The 22893-nt window shown below is 39.1% G+C and overlaps 1 protein-coding gene across 1 annotated transcript in view; it reads left to right on the top strand.

Annotated features, from left to right (window-relative positions):
- ANKFN1 (ankyrin-repeat and fibronectin type III domain containing 1) overlaps positions 1-22893 on the top strand; it is a 68180-nt gene that overhangs the window by 1819 nt on the left and 43468 nt on the right. Inside the window, exons 2-7 of the mRNA XM_012665675.1 lie at positions 621-711; positions 6355-6462; positions 13436-13535; positions 13851-13983; positions 14455-14571; positions 22583-22798. Coding sequence (XP_012521129.1) covers positions 621-711; positions 6355-6462; positions 13436-13535; positions 13851-13983; positions 14455-14571; positions 22583-22798 — 765 coding nt within the window. The remainder of the gene's footprint in view (positions 1-620; positions 712-6354; positions 6463-13435; positions 13536-13850; positions 13984-14454; positions 14572-22582; positions 22799-22893) is intronic.

Raw genomic sequence — 22893 nt, 5'->3', positions numbered from 1 at the left:
ACATCAAAGAGTTCATTTTAAAAATATTTGAACATCTGAGTAAAAAGTATTTATCACAGCTTTATTTATTGTGGCATAAAATGTGGGCATAACCTAAGCATCCACCAGTGAGGGATTGGTTAAATAAATGATGGTATTTGCTCACGGTGAAGCACCGTGCAGCCACTAAAGGAATGATGCATGTCTTTAATGCACAAATCTGAAAAGATATTCGTTACAACTTTTTCATTTTCCAAAGCAAGTTGATCAGCTAAAGAGGTGATGGTTATTGCCTCTGGGGAAGGAAAAATAAGGAGAAAGAGGTGACGGTGAAGGATTGCTGTTTGGGGTAAACCTTGTAGAACTGAGTGACTTTTAAAAATTGGTATATAATTTTGGAGGGGTCAGAAAGCAATTATCATATTCAAATTTTGAAAAAAAGAAAGTACATAGAAACTAAGAAGGCACCTCATATATTGTCACTATGACATACAAGCATAGTAGTAAAGAAAAGCCAGAAGGCTAAAGTATGGGCAGCGGAGTTGCAAAGGGATGAACTTAATCAAACATAGAGATTTGCATCCTGAGTGAAGTGATTAAATAAAATGCCTGATGCGTCATTCTATTTCCATACTTTGCAGGGCCAACAGTATTTTGTTCAAGTCTCAGCTTATAACATGAAAGGATGGGGACCTGCTCAGACCACGACACCGGCATGTGCCTCTCCTTCTAGTAGGTGGTGGCTGTGAATTCTCCCCAGCATGGCAACCGGGTCCAACTGCAACTCCATCCTCAGGGTGCCATTGCCATCTCCCCTCCCCCCACCACTTGCAACCAACAAGACCTTCTCAGGGCAGCATCTGGGCCTACAATGAATGATTCCTCTGCAGAAATGGCCCTGGGGAGGCAGCTCAGTGGAGGGAAAGGAGAGAGAATTTGGAACCAAAATGCCAGAATTTGATACCCATTATACCTTTTTTCTTGAGACAAGGTCTCACCCTGTCACCCAGGCTAGAGTGCAGTGGCGCGATCATAGCTCACTGCAACCTTCAACCCTAGGCTCAAGTGATCCTCCTGCCTGAGCCTTCCAAGTAGCTGGAACTACAGGCACACACCACCATGCCTGGCTAATTTTTGTTTTTTGGTTTTTTTTATAGCGATGGGGTCTCGCTATGTTGCCCAAGCTATTCTTGAACTCCTGGGCTCAAGCAATCCTCCCACCTCGGCCTCCCAAAATGCTGGCATTACAGACATGAGCCACTGCACCCAGCCCCATTGTACCTTTTATCACCTGTGTGGCCTTCAGAAGTTGCATAAACTCTCTGAGCCTCAATTCAACATCTGTAGAATGCGTCTAATCATGCACTTTCACAGGGCTTTTGTGGGAATAGAGTGAGATGACACGATCAGAGTGTCTGGGCCGGAATACACGCAGTCCACTGTAGCTCTCATCTTCCTTTCTTCATCCCCAGGGGACACAGCCACAGCCACATCAATTTGACAAGAGAACAAAATCTAACAAACCTTACTCCTCTGACACTCTGGCAGAAGAAAAGCTTTCTTATTAACAGGCACTCTGCTACAAATATAATCTATAAAATTTGTAGTCGTAGCTGAGAAACCCAACAAAGGCTTCTTCTAATTATTTGAAGATTAGAAATTTATGCCTGGTGTGTTTGGTAACTCTCCATTAACCAGAAAATTTAACCAGCTAGAACAAACATCTCTAGACATACCATAGGACAAATTTTTGTATTTAATGATTTAATGAGCCCAATGCTCTGAATCATATTTTTATTTTTTAAAAACACTTCACTAATATGATAGTTAAAAATGATATCATATGCTTCTTGTGACAGTACAACTGCTATATCCTTTATGGAATGCAATTTGCCATATTATATCAACTGCCTTAAGAAAATCCATTTCCTTTTACCCCAGAATTACGCATCTAGGAATCTAACCTAAGTAAACAGAGATGCAGACAAACAGTTATGTACACTGATGTGCACGGCAGCAGTGTACTGAGCACAGTGAAATATGTGTGGTAGCGAGAGCAAGTACCCAATATTAATTTAATGGCTCAGTATGAGATATACGTATTTATATCCATAGTACAAACAAAATAAAACCACTAAAAATGGTCTTTTAAAAAAGCATTCATAGTGTGGAAGAAATTCCTACAGTATAAGTTTTATGTGAAAAAAATGCAAAATGTGGGGGGTTTTCCACATTTAAACTGTAGGTTTGCCTATAATTAGGTAGGATGTGTCTGTATCTTGAAACTCTCATAATTTAGCAGTGGACATTTGGGTTATGAGATTATGGGCTCTTTCAGGTTTTTTTAAATTTGTTTATATATTTTTCAAGTTTTATAACAACCCTCTACCCAAGACCAACCATGAATCAGGCAGTATATTATGGGGGCTTTCACATTCAGGACCTCTTAATCCTCACAGCTATCCTTCATCATTGTTCCTGTCTTGTGGATAAGCACCATTGCCATTATCATCTGCATCACTGTCTGCATCAGACATAACCTTTATAAGACTAATTATATGCAGGGCATTAATCTAAGTACTTTACATGGATTAACACATTTAATCTTCATAATATACCTCTGAGGTGACTTTTATTATTAGACCCATTTTACTGATGAGGGAACTATAAACATAAAGGCATATTCATACAGAATCCAAAGTCTGAACTGGGATTCAGAGAGAATGGTTCCTTTCCCAAGGTCACAACACTGGTACATGACTGAACCAGGATCCAAGTGTGAATTGGTCAAGGCTCAGCCATGTCTCCTATGCTGTGGTAACTAGTGCCCTGCTAGCAGGCAGACAAGCAGACTCAGGGCTAGCCAATCACCTCTGGTGGATTCTGATAGTTGTATAAGGTCAGACAGAGCCTTGAACCACCAATGCCAGAAATCTTTAAGGCCCCTGACTCCCCTTCATTTGATGATTTCATTATTCCAGTCTTATTTGGATGTCTTTCTTATTGAAGATTTATCAGAAACTAAATTGGGAATTGTATGATTAAGATAATAAGGGAACCTATCCCATTTGGGGGTAGGCAATGAATGTATATTATTGAAGGGCCAGAAAGGACAGAAAAGCACAAAAATACTAGTCTCAGTTGACCTGAAAATGCAGCAGGGGAACCCTATTCTAAATGTATACCCCATGCAAATTCTGATCTGCATATGGATGCATTTACTGATAATGATCAGATGTTCAGATTCCATAAACTGTAAATTCTATTCAGACACTGTCTCTCACAGTCCATATGAAGAGTTCTCTCCAGAATGATAAGAATAGCAGTTCAGGACTGGAAGGAATAACTTATTAACTGGTAATTAACATATCAAATAGCAATGCTTTCTAAAACAGTGCGTTTGATCAGTAGGAGTAGCTGGCAAACAACTGAAATCCTAACATGTGGTTATAGTTGCTGCAGACAGCCATATCACTTGGAAAGAACAATATAAAAACACTCCCGTTCTATTTATAAACAGAGTATGACATTGTGATGTAACATATATCAGTATTTATTTACTAGAGGACAATGTATTCTAACATGACAGAGTAATTGGAAATTTGGTAATATGTTCCAGTAAGCTATAAAACTTTTCTTCTATTTTTACAAAAGGCCTTAATGTGTTTTTATAGACTTATGTTATATGGTATGGTACATAATAAGAGAAAAGGACCCAGACAGGCTTGTCTGAGTTACGATCAGGAAAATCCTGATATCGCCAGTGAATGTAAGCTTTGCATTGTGTTGCAATTGAAGTGTCTCATTACCAGAACAGTGAACTGTATTATGTGGCACAATCTGCTCTTTTCCTACCATGCTAAGTTTATTCCTGTCAGGTTCCTGATTTCTTAATATATTTTCAATTTTCTCCCTCATCCCTAAAGTCTCCTATTTTATGTAGTCGTCAGAACCTTCCAAACATCTATGAGAAAAACTCATTCTTTCCAAAAACCTTGGCATCATGTCCAGTGCTCACTTGGGCTGCAATTTAGCATTAGCAATTTTCTAATGTATCATAAAGTCATCAGGATCGAGCTTGCGTCTGATGTAATAGGGCTGAGCTGAAAGAGGCAGGCGCATTTCGGCTCCCCACGCATTGATGGCAGCATTAACACTCATTAGAATGCATTAACATGTTCAGGGCCACGTAGTAATTCAGCCACCCAGGAGTCTTACTCAAACACACAATCCTGCTCATCCTGTCGTGAGCATTTCAGATGCATTCATTCAACTAAGAGAACTCATAATGGCCTTTGAAAATCCATGAGGGCAACATTTTTTCTCACTGTGCCCAGGTTCCAGGGGCACTACAAATACTCCGAGGGCCACTGGGTATTTATTTCCTCAAACATTTTCAAATTTCCCGGTGAAAACCCTTCCCTATCCCATGAACACCATCATGCTTCTGTTTACAATGCCTCACCAACACTTGAGTGTCCCCTATGTGCCCAGGATGGTGCTTTACTACATTATTTCTTTTAAACCTCAAATAACCTAAAAAGAGATTGTTTAAAACTCACTTTACAGAGAAGAAATCTGAGGCAAAGAGAGATTAAGTCATAGTTCTTGAGCACAAGAAACAAAGAGTCTACAAAAGGCACCTGTGCCAATTCCCTGTCTCCACGTTGACCACAACTAAGCCACACCACACAAACTCCAACCAAGATTCTGATCCTTCTCCTGAAAGAAAAAAAACAAAACAAAACATGTCCATGGTATGATAAAATGAACACTATAGGGACGGTCCTAGGGCAATGCTATTGTCCTGGCTATGGCCCTGACAAGCTGAGTAATATAGCACTGGAACGGTTATCTCTGGGCCTCAGTCTTCTGAACGGTAAAATGGAGATGGGGGAGGATAGGAAGGAAAAAAGACTAGAAAATCTCTGAGGTCCCTTTCTTCATAGGTAATCATCTGATAGGGTAAGAAATGGTGTTTCCATCATGAACTCCCCTCACTTAAGTAATTATTTACAAAATGCTTAGTGTATAATAGGCATTGTGCCAGATACCTAATATATTTCTCATTTAGTCCTTACAAAAATCCTGCAAAGTAGATACTATCCTCGTTTTTCATGGTAGGAAGTAGATGCCCTATCAATGTAGGTAACTCGCCTACAGACACTGAGCTAGGAATCAAGAAGCCAAGATTCACACCCAGGTTTATCTGACCCCAGAACGTGAGCTCCTCCTAACATGCTGTACTATACTCCTGGGCCTTGGATGAACCATCACAAGGTGCTTTTACCTGACTTTAACTATCATGACATTGATTTAAGTTTCTAAATAAAGGAGACTCGGTATTTTAAAATAAAATCTGTGGGGGAAGGAATTTGAAACTTGTTTAACTAGAATTTAAGCCCAAGATACACTCATGAACTAACTGGCTTTTCTAGGGAAGAAGGACTAGCAATTTTAGAGAAAGCATTTCAACCAAAAAGTGCTTTAAGTTGTTGCTTTTGAAAGATTCAGAAAGGAAAATAAGGGGGAAAGAAAATAGAAGGAAGAAGGGATGGACTATGAAATGACTGACCTGCTGAAAAAAAAAAAATCAAGGGTTGGAGACAGCAGAATTACAATCCTGACATTAGTCCCATATGAGTTATTACTCTTGATATCATTATAGCCAAATGGAATGAAAATAGAAGGGAGAGAAAAATCTCAGTGGGTATTGCAATTTAAATTTGCCATGTAAGCTAATACTGTATATTTAGAGACTGAGCAGACAGGGTGGTTGGTGGCTCAGAGTATGTGTGGGGGTAGCTGTGCCAGCTAACCAAAGCAGACATTCATTAGAGCAAAATGTAGATTTCCATTTCTTGGCATCTGACATGGGCTCTTTCCTTGGAAAGAAATGTCAATTTGGCCAAAAGTGTGAAACCTACAATAAAAGCATTGGGACTGTGGATTTCATCTAGTCTGCACATTCCCACCCCTTTCTTTCCTACTTTGAAAATCTAGTTGAGAGTTGGGGTGCTAAGTGGAGAGGTGGCAGAGGAACTGATTAGGATATGGGATGCTGAAAGCGGGGGAAGGGGTAGGGAGAGGAGAGATTGGACTCCCAAATTTCCTATTTTCTTTTGGCTTTCAATTACCATTTTCTCTTGCCCTAAAACTGCCCAACACAAGAAACCAACCACAATTACTATTTTGCACAGGGCTCTGAACAATGGCAGCTTCCAAGTACTTGGCACTGCCTGCTAGCTCTGCATGTGCTGGGTGCTCATCACGGTCTGTGGGTAGTATGAGCAACACTCCGGCTCCCGAGGCAGGGCAGGGAAGAGGCCTCCCCTGCTTTAAAACTTCACTCTGTTTGTTTCTTTTGTTCAATAGACTGGAAAGACTATGACGACAGAGAGCCCAGACACAAGGGACAGAGTGAAGTTTTGGAAGGTCTGCTGCAGCAGGTCCGAGCCCTTCATCAGCATTACAGTTGCCGGGGTAAGGATAAAAATCTGCACTGGGCCATCGACCGAGGTCTCGGTGGCGCCGGTAATTTTAGCAGTCTCCTAACTGGGTCATACCTTCTCATTCATCAGGGAGAGAGAGATATTAATATTTGTACATCTGGAATCACTTTACAGCACTATCTTGCTTTAACCCTTCAGAAGTGACTTCCCTCTTCTTCCTTCCCTCCCTTTCACTCTCGCTCTCTCTGCCTTCTCTCTCCCTCTTTCCATGTGAACAGTTTGAAAATAAGCACAAGAAAACCAGCAGCTTCCACTAGTTCCTTTCTCTTTAAATTGTGCCTTCACAAGACTCCTTGGTGGTGCTGGGTCTTTGGGGTATTCAAACTTTTCACCTCCAAGGAAAGTTTCCTGAGCATCCCTAAGGAAGCTCGACCAATTATAACAACGATCATAATGAACCTTCATAGCTACGAATAATACAGTTTACAATGCAATTTTACATCCAGTATCTCTTTTTTAATCCTCATCTTGGCAGTTACTGCTGAAGCTAAGTGGTTTGCCCAAGGTCGCAATGCCAGGAAAAGACAAAATCGGGACTCCAACCTGGGTTTTCTGGTTCCAAGTCCAGTCTTCCTGTCACACTTCATTTTTGTCTCCCACCCTTACATCAGGACTGGGCACTGAACTTTAATCTCGCCCTGAATTTTAATCTTCCCCAGTACTACTGCTCGAGGGAAAGTAGAGCATGCTTTCTCTAGACTTTCGCCAACTACATCCAGGGAATTTCTGAGAAGCTTTTAAAAGCATCTCTTCTACTTGGGCTGTTCAAATGGGACAGGGTCAGGTTTCTGATCTGTGTAATGATTCGTGGAAAAGGCACTTAGTTTTATTTGGAGAATTAAAGCCTACATAAAGTTTTAATTTTCCATGCTCCCCATCAGATCTCCAACTACACTGTGCTCTCTAGATTCAGGGCCCTGCTGGACCAGCTGGGCAAGAAATCCACAGTTGAAACTAAGAGTTGCTGGCTGCATTTGGGCTAGGTGTAAAGAAATCATACTGAGCATTAACAAAGGTTTGTTCCCAATTACCATGTAGCTCTATAGCTATGACAACAGAGCCCTTCAGAAATGTTGGTTCTAGAGAGAAATGAGGACAAGTGTTTGCAACAAAATAATGTCCATCGAATGAACTGTCCATTAAGAGACGTAAATATGCACGTAAGTAACTTGAGAAGGAAACCCAAGAGTGATTTCCACTCCCAGATCCCTAGGAAGACTTTACCCAGAACAGGACCTTCAACTTTCCACACTGATCAAAAGACACTCAGTTCTCAGTTATCTAGGGCTCATTTAACTAGGCCAGTTGTTACCTGGGCTCCTTTCTTGTCTTCTGCCTCTCCATCGCTGCCCTGCCCGTTGGTTCTTGCATGGCAGCTAAGGTAATAGCAATTGGACTGATGATTCTTTGCAATTCATAAACCACTGTGTGTTTGGTCTTTATCAGAGAGGGAAAGCTGACACTACTCATGAGAATGAGGGATTTTTTTAAACATTATCTGAAGATTCAGATGCTCTCCCCATTACTATTGGATTACTATCTAATAATCAAGAAATGATTGTCTAGACAGACCGATTGTTTCTATAGTGTCCATCCAACTTCTGTCGTGTACATGCTTTTCCCCCACAGCAATGTGAATATATACACAGTAGCAGGAAAGATTTAAATAAGGCATAAGATAGAACTTCCCAAAAAGGAGGAATATTTTTTATATTAAATGTACTCTGGACAATTAAACAATGAATCAAAGTGTGTTCCAAAGAACAGTGGTCCTATAAGATTCTCTTGTCAGGTAAGTTTGGGAAATGTTGCATTCTATATCCCTCTCTTAGAAATATAAAATATGCATTAGAATAGTAAAGATTCCAATAAAGAGACATGTTGAATTTGGTTAAACAAGCATTTTCTAAACTTCTTTAGTCACGGAAAACTTTTCTCACAGAATTAGTATTCCAAGGCACAAACTTTGGGGAACACTGATTTATAAGATGCTAAAATAGAAGAAACTACCTCACACAAAAAAGGAACGATTCTAAGATGATTTAACATAACTGTCTATAAGTTTAAAAGGATAAATGAAGGATAATATAAGTATTGCTTACAGAGGAGGACAAAATTATTATTTAAAATATTCCACTACATTGAAATACTATGTGCTCTACTGGGGACACAAACCTTTACAAACTTTACAATTAAAAAAAATAATTATTTCAAATCCCAGTTTTACCACTTACTGTGTGTTCTTGGGAAAAGCATTTAACCCCTCTGAGCAATCACTTCTTCATCAACGATATTAGGATAATAATTTCTATCTTGCATGGTTGCTATCAAGATTAAATTAGCTAATGGATTAAATTCACCTGGCACAGTGTAGGCCGCTCACAAACTCCAGCTTATTTTTGTTCCAATGTCCTTCCAGACGGAGAATGGGGCTACTCTCCATCCTCAGCACTGATTACACTTCAATTCTAACATGTAGAATTGAAGTGTAATCAGTGACTCTACTGTAATGAGCCCAGGGTACTCACTAAATATACAGCATATTCCAAATATAGAAATAATAAAACATCCCTTCTCCTATCAAAACCCTAAATATGAGGTACCAAAACCCACATTAATTTCTGCATTTTGGCTAAAGAACTGGCCACAGCTAATTGGATGCTCAGTATCGGGATGAAAATTCAAGGCAAATGTTGAGCAAGCTTTATTATTCACAAGGTTAGTGCACTGACATACATACAATATATACAGTATAAATAAGCCAGTTGTGTTCATCATGGGCTATCCTATAGGAATGAATTTCAGTTATTATCCAATGATTCAACTTGCAAAACAACATTAACTGAAACCCTGCCTACTGCATGATTATGCAGGTCACATAGTAGGTGCTAGACGTGCCAATATGAAGGAAATAAACTCCCTATGCTACATGTACTGATACGCTAGAGAATTATTGCTTTCGGAGTACAGAAAGTGCACCTTTGCTTCAGAGCCTGAACTAAGCAGAGAAGTACAGTATAGAAGCCACAGTGGTTCTCAGGAGAAAAGTGAGTTTAGACGACGTATCAGTCAAGATGGGCCATATTATGCAGCAATAACCAAATGATCCCTCAAATGTTTGTTTCTTCCTCATCCTATACATCTACCACTGGTCACCTGGGGGCTTTTTTTCTCTGTTATCATCCTCTCTCTGAAATATTTGCCAGCAACCATAGTCTTAAAGGTCTCACATGGGCAAGACTTTATGATGTCACTTAACACTCAAAACTCATTGGCCAGAACTGGTCACATGGCCCCACTCAACCATAAAGGCTCCAGAGTGCAGTTCTACCATGTGCCCAGAAGGGAGGTGACCTGGAATATTTAATGCTTGCACAGGTCTCTTTCCCAACTGGTAATAGCATTTCTTGTTTTTCTTTTTTTTTATTTTTTAGTCTAATTTTTTTTTAGTTTAACTTCATGTTCATGTAAGTTATACTTAACTATAATGTATCTCTGAAGCCAGACTGCCTGAGTTCAAATCCAGGCTGGACTTTAACTAGCTGTGTGACCTTGAGCAAGTTGTTAAAACTTCTCTGTGCTTCACTCATCTATAAAATGCAGATAATAGTTACATACGCCTCATTCACCCATTGTTTAAGGATTGACTGACTTAAGTAAAAGCACTTAAAACAGATTGATCATTTTCATAAAAGCAATTTCTTCCATCCTCCATTTTTTAGTCCTCAAAGGCAACCTCTTAACTTTTAGCTAATTCTTTTAGCATTTTCCCCATATCTCTAAGTGACATGTTTATATTTCTAATTTTTTTTTAATTTTAGGTATTATCTTACTCAAGAAAATGATGATGTATCTTTTTTTACCCCACTGCTCTCTTATGTACACACACAATTCCTAGCTTCTTATCCTCCTAATATATTTATACTGAATTTTAGTAAGATCAGTGTTTATTGTTTATATTATAATGATAATGTAAATTTTAGTATGATTTTCCTTTCTCGAATACCGTTTTGTTTACCCTGTAGTTAATAATCATCTTTTATTGTATTTGCTTGTTTTCCTATGTGGTTATATTAATTAATCCCCAAACTATCTTCTCTCGATATAATCAGATGCATTAGGTGTTTCAATTGCATCTTCTTAAGGAAACCTTTCAGGAGCTCTCTGTCCTGCTCCAGTCTAGACTGGTTACTGGCTGCCCCCATGCCTCGTGCACACAGCTGTCACTCTGGCATCACTTTTGTCATCACCATACTGCAGACTCTTCTTACCACTCTCCAGCATTGGGTTTCTTCTTTCTATATCCTACGTCTTCCTTCCTCTTGGGTTGGCCCCTCATTTGGGTGGAGCCTTTCCTCTGGTAGCTTCCTGAAATGGTGTTTGGAACCAAATTTCAGGGGGCATTGCATGTGTAAAGATGTATTTATTCTACTTAATATTTATTCAAGGCTTGGATAAGTACAGAATTCTTGGTTGAAATAATATTCCTTCAGATTTTGAAGGCATTGCTTCATTTTCTTCTAGCTCTCAGGGCTGAGAAGTCTGAGGCCACTCTGATTCCAGAGGTTCTATATGAAACCTATTTTTTTTTTTTCTCTCTGGAAGGTTTTAACTTTTCTTTTGTCTTCCATGTTCTAAAATTTCACTGTGATGTGCCTTAGTATCTGTTGTCTGTTGTACTGGACACTTGGCAATTTCTTTCAATATGAAAATTTATACACTTCAATTGTGAGACATTTTCTTAAATTATTTAATCATTTCTTCCCCTTCTTTTCTTCTTCCCTCTCCTACTAGAACTCTTGTTATTATTTAGCTGTTGTATTTCCCACATTAGTCCTTTAATTTTTTTTTTCTTCTACTTTCCATCCTCATATTTTTACTCTATTTTCTTAGAGATTTCATCAGCTTCATTTGCTAAGCCTCCTACTGGGTTTCTCAGTTTTTGATAACATATTTTTAATTCCCAATGCTCTCTTTTGTTGTCTGATTGGTTCTTTTTATAGACACCTATCTTTTTACAAGGAGACAATATCTTCTCTTATCTCTCAGATTGTTAATGATAGGCATTGTTTCATTTTATATTTTCTTTTCTCAGCATAATCTCTCTTTCCTCTAAGTTATTCTTTTGTTTATTTATTTTTGGCCTTTGCATTTCATGCTAGTTGCTTTCCTCCATTGCCTGGTGATCCTTGGATGTTTGCTCAGATTTAAGAGAAGGGAAATCAATAACCACTGGGAAGCTCTAAGCACATGCATAGGGCTCTTTATTTATAGCCTTCACTGTAGGGTGATCTAGCACTGCCTTTACCACTAGGAAAATCTTTGGGTGTGTTTTCCCAGGCTGGTCAAATTCTGCAGAGAAGTTTCTTCCAGTGTCCTGCATAAAGGGTACAGGTTTGGGTACCAGTGTTCTGAGAACTCAATGGGGAAGTATTATGTATGAAAACTTTCATTCAATCCACCTGCACCACCACTACTGTCACCCCATTTTCAACAGTACCTGATGTCTCCCACTCCAGAAACCTCTGTGGTTCCCTGTTTTTGTTTTTGTTATTTGATTTCCAGAGAATCAGCCACTAGCTTTCTTCTCGAGTGGGGAAGGGGCATTCGTCTAGCTATGCAGTAGGAAAGGAGATTGAGAAGTCTAACTGGTTTTTAAATAGACTTAACAAATCCTCCTGATTTTTAGCTCACACTCACCCCTCACTTCCAGCAGTCCATGGTGCCCATGGGTGAATCAGGTTACTTCTCAGCTTTCTCCACTGCTGGCTTAGGCTTCATCTTTCTCAAGTCTGTTAAATCCATCTGTCCATCTGCTTTCCAGCTACCAAAACTTACTTGCTTTGTCTCCTTTCCCTTCTTTTTGTGTTTACAGATTTATGTTGTCTCCTTTTTTTTCATAATCTCTACTCTGGTTTTAGTGAGGTTTTGAGAGAGAGTGGTATGTCATGAGCATGTTAACTGTGCGGCATTGAACTGGAAGTCCCAGAAGCATCATTTTCAAGCAGCTAAACTCATGTTCAAGTCAGGGGAAAAAAATGCTTTTGCTTTATTCTGCCAGGAATAACCATTACCAGTATAAGCTTGAAACTGACATGAATACTTGTGTCAGTCAACTGTTCCTATATAATCATAGGCAGAGCCACACTGGGCCTCAGCCATGGGCCATCTGGTCAAGTTTCTATGCCTGACAGCAATGATACGGACCATGTTCTCATGGTCCGTATCATTGCCTCACACATAGAAGTGTCCCAGTAAATATTTATTCAATGAATAAATGTCTCAGTTTCCCTAGGTACTGGCTTTTCAAGCTTGGGCAATTCGTTTCACTTCTCAGCCTCAGTTTCTTCTTCTGAGTAATGAGGATGATAATCATACCTATCCCTACAACTATTTTTGTGAGCCAACATACACAATGAAAAAAGTGCCCCAGAATGCTATCAGTGGTTATACAAAAGGATAATATGGGTTGGGTTTTCTTCTTTTTTTCTATTCTCTAGACTTTCTATAATGTGCCTATATTAATTTCATAATCAAAAAATGTAATGGAATATATAGACTAACAAGGAGAGCTTTGCCAGCATTGAGAAGTATATGAATACTAAAAGGCAATTGGGAGTAGGGAGAGGACAGCAATGGATTTGATTCCATTTCTTCTTATTCTATCTTATATCACCCATCCCAAAAATATCAACAAAACACCTAATTGGGTTCCCTTACAGTTATAAATATCACTCATTTCCAACATGTTTGAGGAGTTGCTCATTAATTAACTGCTGGCATCTTAAGATACAAGAGCTTCTTGTGGGAATAAATAAGCTAAATCCCTACACGAAACTGAGGATAAGTAGCTCTGAGGGGACAGGGGAGGGGAAGGGAGGAAGAAGGAATTGGTGGTGTTGGTCTGCCAAATGGAATTTATGCTATTTTTTTCTATGTTCCAGAAAGTTCAAAATTACAAACCACAGGCCGAAAGCAGTCAGTCTCAAGGAGCCTGAAACACCTATTCCATTCCTCAAACAAGTTTGTGAAGACGTTAAAACGGTGAGTCCTATGTAGTTCTTCCAGGAAGTCTTAACTTCTCAGGAATGAGCTGGTTTGGGTTCTGAGTGGAAACTTGGTAGAAATTTCTTTTTTGTTATTAAAAGAATGAAGTTTACTTTTCTCCTGAGAATTTGGGCAAGATAGTAATTTCTCTGAGTTCTAGCCAGTAAATTTATGATTACTTAGCAGGAATATGTTCCTAGGTATATTTTAAACTCATCTTTTATCACGTCCAAAAAAATTTTTTTTACAGGACTGAAGCTTGGTAGAGGAGACGGTTGAGGACAGTTTTTATTTTCCTTTTTTTTTTTTTAGGGGACTCTACATAGCTGTCATATTTTATTACAAAGACAATATCTTAGTCACCAATGAAGATCAAATACCGATTGTTGAAATAGATGACTCTCACACCAGCTCCATTACACAAGATTTTCTGTGGTTCACAAAGGTATTCTGAGTTCTGATTTCCTTCTTCCCCCACTTTGCATAAATGTTACTGCACACAGATCTCTGAAACGTTAGTTGAGGGGTCTCCGGTGATCAAAGTTTGGGGGTAAAAGTAAATTATCTCAAAGGTCCCCTTCAGCCCTAATATGCCCTATGTCTTAAAAAATGACAAAGTAGTGTCTACACTACAGTTTCAAAGCAAAGAGGCTTGCATCCTGTCAGATTGTGTCTCCACTATTCTGAGTTATGGGATCATTTGGCAAAGACTAAAATGTGGATCTGACTGTTTCATTAGCATTCAGATCTTTTTCCAGTTGGACAGAGATCAAAAAGTTGTTTCGCATGTATCTGAAAATGGACTGGAGAACAAACATCAGGGGTCAGGTTTCCTTCTCCCTGCTTTGCTTTGATGCCACAACCTAAATCATGTACTGGCTTGGACGATGATATGACCTCGTGACTTCTTTTGCAGCTGTCTTGTATGTGGGAAGATATAAGGTGGTTGAGGCAAAGCGTACCTACCTCCATGTCTTCATCCACAGTGCTGCAAACTCGACAGAAGATGCTCGCAGCAGCAGCCCAGCTACAGGTGAGGGGCCAGGTTTCAACCCAGACCTCGAAGGGAACTTTTTAAAAAGTGGACAGTTCAGCTACCAATCCCACCTGGGGTGGGGGGCGGAACAAGGGTGGGCTCCTTCCTCATTCACATCCCTAGGCACATGAATGCTTCTTGGACAGTTTGAGCTGCATACCTGCTCATGTGGGGAAGCTGTGCATTTGGCAATCTCCTCTAAGGGGGCCTCTCTTGAAAAGTCTATGAGTATCCACTAAATAAGGAATAAAGAGACTTGAGTTCTAGATTTGATATTAGTCAACTCATTCCTCCTTTCATCACTTGCAAAATAAGAGAAGTTTGATCACTTGAAGAACTCTGGCTGCTCTCGTATCCTATGCATCTATGAGTGTGTGGAGATAGAGAAAGAGACCAGCAGATGTTCTGAGGAGTTTCTTGGTAAAGCCAAATGATTTGTGTATATTTTTGCTTCGTTATGAAAATAAACAAAAAACAACTCTTAAAAGATTATCTTTAATCCTGCATTTATTCATCCTTCCGTACTATCAATAAAATCAGATCAAGTCCCCAATCTTTGTAGGTCACAGAGCTCCTCCTAGAAAAAGGCACTGAATTCTAACCAAGCTCTCTGGGTTTTCCTCCCATTGTTTTCTGGTATTAACAGAATTTGTGGTTCTTAGTACAGAAAAACATCTGCTACATGGAGTTGATGTCCTTAAGAGATTGCCGAGCCTTTATCAGTGATGGGTATCTACCTACAAAGCTGTCAAGTTATATCAAAGACAGAACTATGCATAGCAGAAATCCAAATTGTGTTTGGCCAGGCCATATCAACCACACTATAAAAATAGGGTCACATTAACAAAAATTTTTCTATGGCTCCACCCCCATCTGTAATTACAGGAACTTCATTTCTTGAACCCCAAAATAATAATTCCACCCCCTGCAATAATAAGAATCATTGTGTTTTTATTATAATTAATTCTGAAATGTAAATTTTGCCCCTCTGTGCTATGCAACATTACATAGGTGGTTTACTGCCTTGTATCTTCGATGACATTTTGGCAAACAATGTTCTTCATTTTAACTCTTGATTGCAGAATCTTGTCCTCCAATTCAAGGAGAAGTTCTTGAAGCTGGGCCATGATAACTATACTGAATTCGAAGTGCCGCTTCTTTTCGTCACTGACCAGTTGAGTTGGACCATGCCACTGTACCTCAAGCTACTCTTTCTTTAGGATAAAGTACATTCCCAGGGGGTTCAGACTCCTTAGTGGACCCTCCCATTAGCCCACCATACAATCCAGACATGCCTGGATCACAGACTTAACAACTTTAGAATTTCAAGTGGGGATCTTTATTATGTGTTTATTGGAGGCTTCCTAGAACACTTTCATCTGATATCAGTAACATGAGAAGGATCAGGATGCTACAAGTGAGTGCAGCCAGACACTCAGGGACACCATCATGGCCAGCATGATCCTACTGAACTAATCCACTGCAATAGATCTTGGATTTCCTCAACCCCCAAATCTACTGACTGTACCATTTTTCATAATGCACCAGCCCACTTCTCAAACCATTTCCCTCCTGATCCAGCTTAGATTCCTTGGCCCATCTTAATCATTTCCTTGAAAATATTCTAAATTTTCTCTCTCCATATTTTTCATTTGGAAAAATTCCAAGCCTGGATGAATCCAACATGTCTATACTGAAATAGTTGTACATTGCTGCAGAAAAATCACAAAAAAAGGCTGACTGGTTTTATGTTAAATTATGACTACAGTTCTCACACGTAATGTTCTCTAGTGGTCCCATTTCATTTCTCTACTAAATTTATTCTCCCACACTATAAAGCAACTATTTAAAACCTTCTCCATTCTCTCACATCCCTTCCCCTTCCCCACACTCTCCATCCCTGTCTCAGGTGATGACTTCACTGTCTAACTCGTTAAGAAAAAATGTGAATTGATGATTTTTCCATTGCCAATTTTACAAACCTCCTTGTACTATCCCTACCTTCTCTTTCTTCCCTCCTATTCCAACAGATAAAAGTCTCACTCCTTCTACCACAAGTTCATTCCTCCACATGTGCACTGGATCCCATCTCTTTCCTCCCATCTTTATTTAAAAATACTCAAGTCTCTCCAATTTAATCTCCCCCCAAATTCCACCCTTAGCCCCACATTCCCCTTCAGCTACCAAACTATCTTTCTCCTCCTTACCCAAACTTCTTCAAAGAGTTACCTACATCCTCATTCTCCACTGACTTCTTTTCCCATCAGTTCTCAGCACTTTCTCTGTCTTTTGCTGCCATCAAGCCTACAAAACTGCTCTCTAAGGGCACCTGTAATCAGAGGCAGATGATGCTAAGGAAGCTGGAGTTTCAGGGCCCCTCACTTGCATGAGCTCCTGTGAGTGTAGGACTCAGAGTGTTTTTTGTGGGGAGGGGAAGTTGGGTCGCAGTCAGGAAGCATTTCTGATAAATTGCCTAAAGAAATTTCAGGGAGAAAAGGAGACCCAAAATTCCAAATACTCTAGTATTTGCTGGCGGGGAGCAGGATTTCTTTTATCATTCTAAGTAAATATTTAGTGTTACACCTAATTTTACATTTGTAATTTTGTATACCTTGTCTTAAAGATGGCTCCAAACTTACGTGGTTCGGGACCCCACAAAAACCTACATCCATCCTTGCCAATGACTTCAGTTTAACTAAATCCAATGAACATTTTTAAGTCCTTTTCACAACTGACATCTCAGCAGCATCTGATACAATTGGTCCTGCTCTCCTTTCGTAAACTGCCACATCCATTGGCTTCCACTCTCCTGATTTCACACTCTCCTGATTTTCTTCCAACTTCCTGGCCTGTCATTCTCAGTCTCCTTTGCTAGCTCACACGCTGTTTTCTCTGCTTAGAATCCTCTTCTTCCACCTCTTTGCCTTGCTAATTCCTACATATCTTTCAGGTCTCAGCTTAATTTTTATACATCCTCCGGAAGCCTTTCTTGGATCTCCTGATTAAGCAAATCGCTCTCATAGTGGCTTCCATTTCTTCATTCAGAACAACGGCCATAATCCCATAAGTTAATTATTTGTATTATTGTCTGTTTAGTGACTCACTTGGACTGTGAGTTCTTGAGTTAAGGGAATGTGTCTGTCTCAGTTACCACTATATCCCCATGTGGTAGACTCTCAGTAAGTATGAGTTGCATAAATAAATGTATTTATTTGTCAGTCTAACCCCATGGACCCCAAAGATCACATTTGTGCGAATCCCTATCTAACCAAAGGGAAAAGAGATCACAGAAACGTGTCTTCTACCATAGTTACCATCTGGATAGTTCCCCAGTCCTGCACAGTGACCACAGCCTCACAGTCCTCAATAAATTGTCACCCCTCATAGTACCTCCATCAAGGCCTGAGCACTGTTACGCATTCCCTTCTCTCCATGTTTCATTTAGCCTGGTCACATAACAGGAGTTGCTTTCATCTTTTTTTTTTTTTGTAGGACCTATTGTCCAAACTATTTATCAGTCTCTAGGATGAAAATGTCTGGAAATATTGAAAGCACTTTTTCAGGGGAAAGGGGAGTGGGCGTGGGAGTATAGAAAAAACTTTTCAGAAGGGGAAGAAAAAGAAATTTGTGGATTTACACGTACCTAATATTTTAGGTCACTTTACTAATCTAAATTTTTACAATGTTCTGAGGAAAGTAAAAATGCATTATATTAATATATAGCTTGATTGGCATCAATCATACATCCTGTTGACTTACCTCTGGGCTATCTCATTTTACTCTCCTCTCCTTTCTGATTTTACTACTACAGCCCAATTACTCCAGTTAGGTCTAAAGCCTCCAAAGTTGTCCCTTACGGCTTCCAGCCTTAACACCCTCTGATCCATTCTCCACACTTCTGCCAGAGTAGCCAGTTTAAAAGATTCTGACCAAGGCATTCTCTGACTTAGACTCCTTCAGTAGTGGCTCAGACATTTTATTATGGCCCAAAAAGGCATTAATCATGATCTTTCTCCCCCTCTTCTGTGCCCATAGCACTCTGACTTACCTTCATCACCAGGCACACCAACCACTGTACCTTGTTTTCCTGTGAGTGTAAGACTCAGAACGTTTCTGCTCTATAATGAGGTCCTTTAATATATAATAATAAATAATAATAGTGAAATGACTATTTTCATATAACAGTCAAGGTGCCAGGCACTTTGCTAAATGCTTTACAAACTTTATCTCATTTAATCTTCACCACAACCTAATGAGAAAGTACTAATATAATATTATTGGTATTCCTTTAACATGATAAAACTGAGGCCTAGAAAGATTAATTTGTGCCCAAGTTTGCACAAAGATAGAAAGTAGAGTTTTAACTCAAATCCAGATTTATGAAACTCCAAACCCTGCATTCTTTCTAGTACTTCATCATCTTATTGTGTATTAATTTCCAAAAAGCAGAAACAGTTTTTATTTTTATTTTATTTTCTTTTTTTGAGACAGAGTCTCACTCTGTTGCCCGGCCTAGAGTGCCGTGGCGTCAACCTAGCTCACAGCAACCTCAAACTCCTGGTTTATGAAACTCCAAACCCTGCATTCTTTCTAGTACTTCATCATCTTATTGTGTATTAATTTCCAAAAGTCCCAAACAGTTTTTATTTTTATTTTTTTATTTTTTTTGAGACAGAGTCTCACTCTGTTGCCCTGGCTAGAGTGCCGTGACGTCATCCTAGCTCACAGCAACCTCAAACTCCTGGGCTCAAGCAATCCTTCTGCCTCAGCCTCCCGAGTAGCTGGGACTACAGGCATGTGCCACTATGCCCAGCTAACTTTTTCTATATATATTTTTAGCCGTCCAAGTAATTTCTTTCTATTTTTTAGTAGAGATGGGGTCTCGCTCTTGCTCAGGCTGGTCTTGAACTCCTGAGCTCAAACGATCCACCCGCCTCGGCCTCCCAGAGTGCTAGGATTACAGGCATGAGCCACCACGCCCGGCCTTGAAACATTTTTTGAATAGAAAAAACTATCTGCATTATAGTAAAAAAGAAAAAGTAGAAGTCTATTGTACATCACTAGAAGTGGCCTTAAATTTCATTTGAGAGAAGATGAAGTGTGCATTAATTAATTAGTTAATTAAAATTACCAAGGCAGGAGGAGAGACAAGTATCTGTCAGCATTTGGATAAAAAGAATTAAGATGAGAAAGCTTGTAAGTGACCAAAAGCCCACATTGTTTTTCTTTCTCTTAGGAAAATGGCAGAGGCCTCAAGCGGGAGAAGTGTACATTGCTCATACATTGAGAAGTGTCTAAACCACTTACCCTCAAAAGACAGTAATAATCTGACATTATAAATTGTGTTACATTAAACTTTTCTCCTCCATAGCTTTTAGAAATGAATGTTAGTAAATAAGAGCTAGGTAACAACTTAAGAATACTCTCCCTTTTTTATTTGTCAAAGGAAAAAAAAAGATTTTCCCAAAATTTTACTCTTCTTTTTCAGGCCTTCTTATTCCGACTCTGGACTTGCTTTAACTTCCCATGTTACCCCAAACTGAATAAAGGTCTCCTAATATGGTGCCTCTGTCTAGGGCTTATTGATAGTCCTGTGATTTGTTCTGGTTATAACCTAGATGCATTCCTGTTAGCCATTGGTGGCTCTTGTCCCTCTCCACCTTTTGTAGGGTCATCAAGGGCCCAGGTCGTTTAACCTCAATTATATAGCATGACGGGTATTAACATGCTCTATTTTTCAGGCCCTAAGAACCCTGAATTTACCCCTTGGAACATAGTTGCAATTTATTTTCACAATAATATCCTACTTCTAAATTGGGTTCTCCCTAATGCTCTCTCTCCAACCAAATTTGATGTCAATGAAAAAATTCAGGAAGATTTCTAGTTCTTTCTTATTCATCCCATTAAAAAGCCTATCCAAATCTGATAATGAACCACTGATAATAACTTCGTTTAAGTGAAATGATCACCTCAATGTCTACCCATAAGCTTCAATTCAAAGTGAACCATATTTTCCAATGTCTTAATATAGCATGTTAATTTAGTCAACAAAAAGTTACTGATCTCTTACTATGTGACAGGCACTATGCAAGGAAGGGACCCAGAGACATAGAGATGAAACAACCATGATCTCATGACACATACACAAATATAGGTAGTAAAGCCAGAGACATGCTAAAATGGAAGTTTGTACAGGAAGCAGTAGGGGACAAGAGAGGGGATGGTAAATTCTACCTAGGAGAGTTGGGAAAGTCTTCCCAGAGAAGGTGAAATCTGGGCTGCATCTTGAAAATGAGTAGGTGTAAGCCAGGGTGGGATTCCAATTAGAGCAGTAAAGAAAGCCCATACTCTACATTGTATCAAGCTTGAGAGTTTACAAAAGCACTTTTTCATGCATTGCTTGATTTAATACCTCAAACACTCAATGAGGTAAAGATTAGCATAATTGATGTCTGAGCTGAAGGACTCAAATTTAGATGATGAAACTCAGGACTAGACAGGGTAAATAATTTTTCAGAAGTCCAACAGTTAATGAACGGCAGCCAGCCCTGAAACTCAACACCAAGTGTAAGTAAAAGCTTAATAGCAATGGTAGGCTGGAGCCAACTTGTATTGACCTAGGAGGGCCAACTGTAGAACATTCAGGAATTTTGAAAGCTTGTATCAAACACTTGGTAATTTGAAATCCACTTTAGCAGGAATATTTACACCACTGAAATTGGCATATGCTACAAATCAGTCCTTTTTTTTTCTAGTCAGTTTATCAGCATCACACTGCTTCCTAGAAGCAAACTTCCTCTATATAAAATTATAGTACTTCATAGGGCTTGACTAAAAGCCATATCCAAGCTACTTCTCTATGATTTGGATGTGAATTATTGGAAAGAAAAAAATCTGACTGATTAGGCCATTTAAAAAAATAATAATAATAATCTTGCCAAATAAATATTTATAACATGTCAGTAATTATGTATGAAATTCCAAACTTGTTAGGTGTCTAATCTTTGTGAGGAAGAATAAAAGGGTTAAGACATAGCTCCTACCTACCTGTGAGGGAACATTCCAGTGTTGCCATAGATGTGGATATTGACCACCTGGCTCATTCATTTTTAGATCATCCTTGTCACTTTTACAAATTCCAGTTCCACTTTTGCTGGCATGGTAACAGGGCATCTTAACCACCATTTATGTGAGCTCACAAAAATAACAGCTAGGAGCTCTGGTATGACTTATAATTTAAAAAAATCATAGATATTTAAAACAAGAGGAGATTTTATCCTATTCATTCAGGGCTCTAGGTTAGAAATCTTCAAACCCTGCATATTTGTGAAACTCCCATTTATTTCAGTAACAACTACCTAGGCCTCTCCACATTTAATGTGGCATCCTTCCCTTCCTACCGTTCTAAAAGGATTGTCTGCCTCAGTTGACCCAGTTTATAAGCAACTTTAACAAACTTGTAAATAAATAGAACTCCCTGAAATTCAGATAAGTCAAACCAGGCCAATCTTCCAATTAAAGTATCTTGAAGGGAATGTGTAGTCATTTGGGGACCTGTACAATGTGCTACATTGTCAATTCACTTCTTCATTTTAAACAACCCCACCTCATACCAGCTTACTGTAGATCTCTTGAGAACTCCACAAGTTGCATACTTTAAATATCAGGCATTTTTCTTTAAAACATCTGGGATTCTCTTCAAGTGCTGGTAACTGAGGTTTATGTGCTGGTGTGTCTATGTGGGTAAGAGATATTTACAGATATTGAATTTGCTTTAAAAAAACATGATTTTTGAGCCTCTTGCTATAATCTTTGCAGACTCATGGTGAAGACATTTTCTTTGAGCTTCTGTTAAGTACATTTCTATGATGCCACTTATTCTAGGTTTAAGTGCAAAAAAAAAAAACCACTTCTCAGAAATCAGGTAATTATTTACAGTGTCTTTTGTTGCAGTTGCGTTGCTTTGTTTGCATAACACCCAAGCTACCAGTAATCTATTTGTTTCTAGAATTTACTTGGAACACACAACTTGGGAAGAGTTTACTATGAGCCCATTAAAGATCGACATGGAAATATCCTCATAGTCACCATCAGGGAAGTGGAGATGCTTTATTCATTTTTTAATGGCAAATGGATGCAGATCTCAAAGCTGCAAAGCCAGAGGAAGTCTCTATCGACACCTGAGGAGCCAACAGCCTTAGATATTTTACTGATAACCATCCAGGTATGTAGTTTTTTTTTTTTTTAAGTTCAAAATATTTATCCCAAGAATGGAAAGATAAGCACCACATGTACCCACCATCAAATTGGTATTAACTG

This window comes from Propithecus coquereli, unplaced genomic scaffold (genome assembly GCF_000956105.1).
Source record: "Propithecus coquereli isolate 6110/MARCELLA unplaced genomic scaffold, Pcoq_1.0 Scaffold121, whole genome shotgun sequence".
NCBI classification, from domain to species: domain Eukaryota; kingdom Metazoa; phylum Chordata; class Mammalia; order Primates; family Indriidae; genus Propithecus; species Propithecus coquereli.
This window is presented reverse-complemented; position numbering and strand designations above follow the sequence as displayed.